This window comes from Morone saxatilis, unplaced genomic scaffold (genome assembly GCF_004916995.1).
Source record: "Morone saxatilis isolate NCDOM2014 unplaced genomic scaffold, NCSU_SB_2.0 Contig9, whole genome shotgun sequence".
NCBI lineage: Eukaryota > Metazoa > Chordata > Actinopteri > Moronidae > Morone > Morone saxatilis.
In genome coordinates, this window is record NW_023340268.1 from 8029658 (window position 1) to 8033462 (window position 3805).

At 35.6% G+C, this 3805-nt stretch overlaps 1 protein-coding gene across 2 annotated transcripts in view; it reads right to left on the minus strand.

Moving 5' to 3' along the window:
* The window catches only part of rprd2a (regulation of nuclear pre-mRNA domain containing 2a), a gene marked incomplete at its 5' end in the record, with an annotated part of 16584 nt that extends 12779 nt beyond the window's left edge, over positions 1-3805 (minus strand). For both annotated transcript variants that reach the window (XR_004797497.1, XM_035681229.1), the window contains 1 exon segment: positions 3537-3805. Coding sequence is in view for 1 of the 2 variants with exons in the window: in XM_035681229.1 (XP_035537122.1) it covers positions 3537-3711 (175 nt within the window).

Here is a 3805-nt window from a genome sequence, read left to right on the forward strand (position 1 = left end):
CAAAAGGATCAATAAAGAGAAGTCGAAGGTCACCTCTGAGTTTTAACAAACGTTTCTGCTCTCCTGGAGTTTGGGAGGAAAGTCAAAGTCTAACAGCGAAACATACAGGTCCATAATAAAACTCCTTCCACGGTGGATGTGAAAACACTTTAATGGTTTTGGAAAATCAAAACAACACAAAAATTCATTTAAACATAAAAAAAAAGAAGGTTTTTGCATTAATCACAACAGGGGCGAGTGCTCAGAATAAAGACACAATTGCACAATTAATTAAAATATTGTTGAAATCACAAATGGCCAAGTGGAAATATGCAAATAGGTGGAAGCTGCAATTTTTTGATAAAAGGTAAAACGTGTGAGAAAACAGGATTATAAAGAAGCACTGCAGCTCTAAAGACATCAAAGATTTTAACATCATCGTGATTTTAATAGTATTTTTCAGTAAAAATTCCCTTTGTGAGGCAAAAATGATCGTTCCCACAATAACTAAATAATAATAAATAACTTAATAACTAAACCAAAACCTGTTTCTATGGCAGACACCAGACACATCTCCAGTTCACCACATCATAACGGCATGTAGGCAATAAAGCTGTCTAACACATGTAAGTGCTGAGTGCAGTTCGAGGTCTTTTCTCTGCGTGTTTGTAAATCGATCGATCAGATATTTAAATTAAAACAACGTAGAAAAGTGTTACAGCTAAAGGTTATTATTGAACTATCTAATTATTCTTATTTTGAGTTATTTAAAGTAAAACTGGAGGTGGGCGGTATAAAAAGTATAGAAAGTGCAACAGTATGAATTTAATCTATATCACACATGTTCATGTTCAACACTGACTTTAATTACTTCAACGTGGTTTTAAAACAGACAACAAGCAGAAAACAACAAAGTAATAATTATGTGACGACGGTGGCTGAAAGAAGAGGAAATACAAACAATATCTTCTACATATTTCCACATAACTACTCTTCAAATACCCCTGTAGTGTGTGAAATATGCCCCAGTAACACAGTTAAGAGTACTTTAGCAGAGGCCTTTATATTGAAATTATAGGAAAAACAAAAACTTATAATTATTATTATTCATCAATTTATCTGTCAATTGACTTCTTAATTGTTTAATCTAAAAATATAAAATAACAGTGAACATTCACAGTCACAATATTCCAGAGACAAATATTATATTAAATATTATTTGTTCAACAAATGCAAAGATATTTAATTTACAGTTATATAAAGCTGAAAACACTGCCTCGTATTTTGAGCAGGAAACAACGAAGGTTAAGCACTTTTAAAACTTATATAAACTTAAAAACAATAAATATAAATAAATAAAACAATCAACATTTTGTCAATAGACTGACATATGTTTCAGTCGGGCAGCTCTAACATATTAATAACACATTTAAGTGGTATTAATAAATACATAATAAAAGCAGCTATATGCAGTTTAATTATTAATTTAATAAATAAAAATATATCCTTCTCATTTTCTGTTTTGACCTTGTCCACCGAGTTTTCAAAGAACTCTGACAATGATTACTCTAAGCACCAGGCTTATTAAATACCACGATTAATGATTGTAGTGAATAAAGCAGAAAAGTCACATGTTACCAGATCTTAATAAGCAACGAGCTTTACTTTGAGTAAGGAAACAAATAAACAGCTGTGTAACCGAGAGCAACAAGAAGGTTTTTATACATTCACACACTGACGGCAGTAAGAAACCAGAGCCAAACTTTCAGAAACACACAAAGTTACACAAAGTTAAACCTACAAATCGAACCCGACAGCTCGTGTTAAAGTGTTAAAGTCATAAAGTACAACGCTGAGGAAGCTGTGTCCCGATATTCTGTCATGAAACACAGTTAGTGTGGTTTTGGTTGTAATATCGTACACAGTGTACGAACTATATACTATTAAAATATTCAGTACAGGAACTTCTTTATACAATGTTCTTAACTTGTAAAGAAGAATAGTGTTTGTTTGGTAATTTAGCTGCTGTACAAGTGATCTCAGATATAAAATCATTTTACTGTAATAGAAAAATGTCCATAATTAATAATAATAATAAAGTGCACTGCCGACTGTCTGCTGAATTCCTCCTACTTAAGAAAGTAATGAGAAAGTTCATCTGCTTCAGTCTCTTATTTTAACGGATATCAACTCTATTTAATGTGTTTTCTATCGCTCCCTCTGCTACTGTCCAGCACACCAGGGAAAACATTAAAAAGCAGCACCGCCAGTTATTTTCTTTAATGACCAAGTACAACTATTATAAGTCAGCAGAGGACAAACTGAAGAGGAGTGCATCGTTTACGGACGGCAGGAGATTCTGTTACTCTGTTAAAATACGAGTAAAAATGGTCTTTTAAAGTCACTTTTAAAAACCCTGACTGTCAATAAACAACAAAGCAACTGTTACCAACACAGTTTCAAAAGAGGAGATTACTTTAACTATGACTACATCCTAAGCAGCAGAACAATACGACACTGAATGGATTAGACCACCTGAATTAACGCGGCTCCCAGTGGATGTCTAAACTTTACTGGTGCAAAATATAGAACGAATTCACAAACTTAACCCCCCCCAGAAAGCACAGACCTCCACTAACTTCCCTGCACATTACAGCAGTGAGCACAATCTCCTTGTTGGGAGGACACAGACTTTATACTTCCACATGTATTACGTTTTAAATGAAACAATAAACGCATTGAAATCACGTCTTTGTGTAGACCGAAGGTGTGCAATGTGACTTTTGGAGAAATACCTTCACACCAATCAATAAACTGAACAAACTAACCAAACAATGAAACAAGCTGAACATCGCTCCTGTCTGTATTTGTCAACCTGGAAATGACAACAGGCTGTGAATCTCTATCTAATAATCTATAACCAGTGTTCAGGTTTGTCCATTCTGGGCTACTGTAGGTGTACAACTTGTTTTCAGGTGATTATACACAAATGGAAAACACACATGAATATTATATTCCATGTCTGCCAATAGATACTCCTAAATGTCACACACTGGACCTTTTAATCCAGCTCTGAACAACACCCTTAACGAGTTTCAAGTTTCTCATGTCGGCAAATTAACATTAAACAAATATTTCCTCAAAGCGAGAAATAATCCCACTTTGAAAGCACCTGACAGTGTCGCCATTTAACCAGGCTCCTTTATTAGCATTTTATTTTAAACTCTAGTCTTAAGGTTAGGGTTTTTAATTTTAGTTTAATGTATGTTTTGTATTTTGTCTGCTATTAGATACTTGAATTTCCCTCGGGATAAATAAAGTATATCTATCTAAACAATACAATATTATCTATTTTAGCTGCTGGCAGGGTAAAATAAGAGTTAAGCGCACATTTTGAACTCCGCTGTTTCCTGATGTATGCAAATACACCGTTCAGAAAGTCAAAAACATAATAATAATAACACCACACGGCCACCGTTGAGCCCAACCTAACAGACAACAACCAACCGTCAGTTAAACCGTCAGCTCACGTCGTTAAACAACTTAAAGCTACTTACACTTCTTCAAACACTTCATCCAGTGTCGCACTATCAGGCTGTGGTACTTCTTGTTGTCGATGCACCACGTCGAAAGCCCCTGAATTGAATCCATCGTATTCGTGACACTTTGAAACTTCTTGTCTAACGCCGACTCCAGAGAGCCGCCTGACGCGACTCCCGCTCCCGCTGCCATGTCCCGAGGAGCTCGCGCCGCGCTCTACCATTCCAAACGCCAACTGAAAGTTAGCCGCGGAGCTAGCACTTAGCTTAGCTTAGCTTAGCCTAGC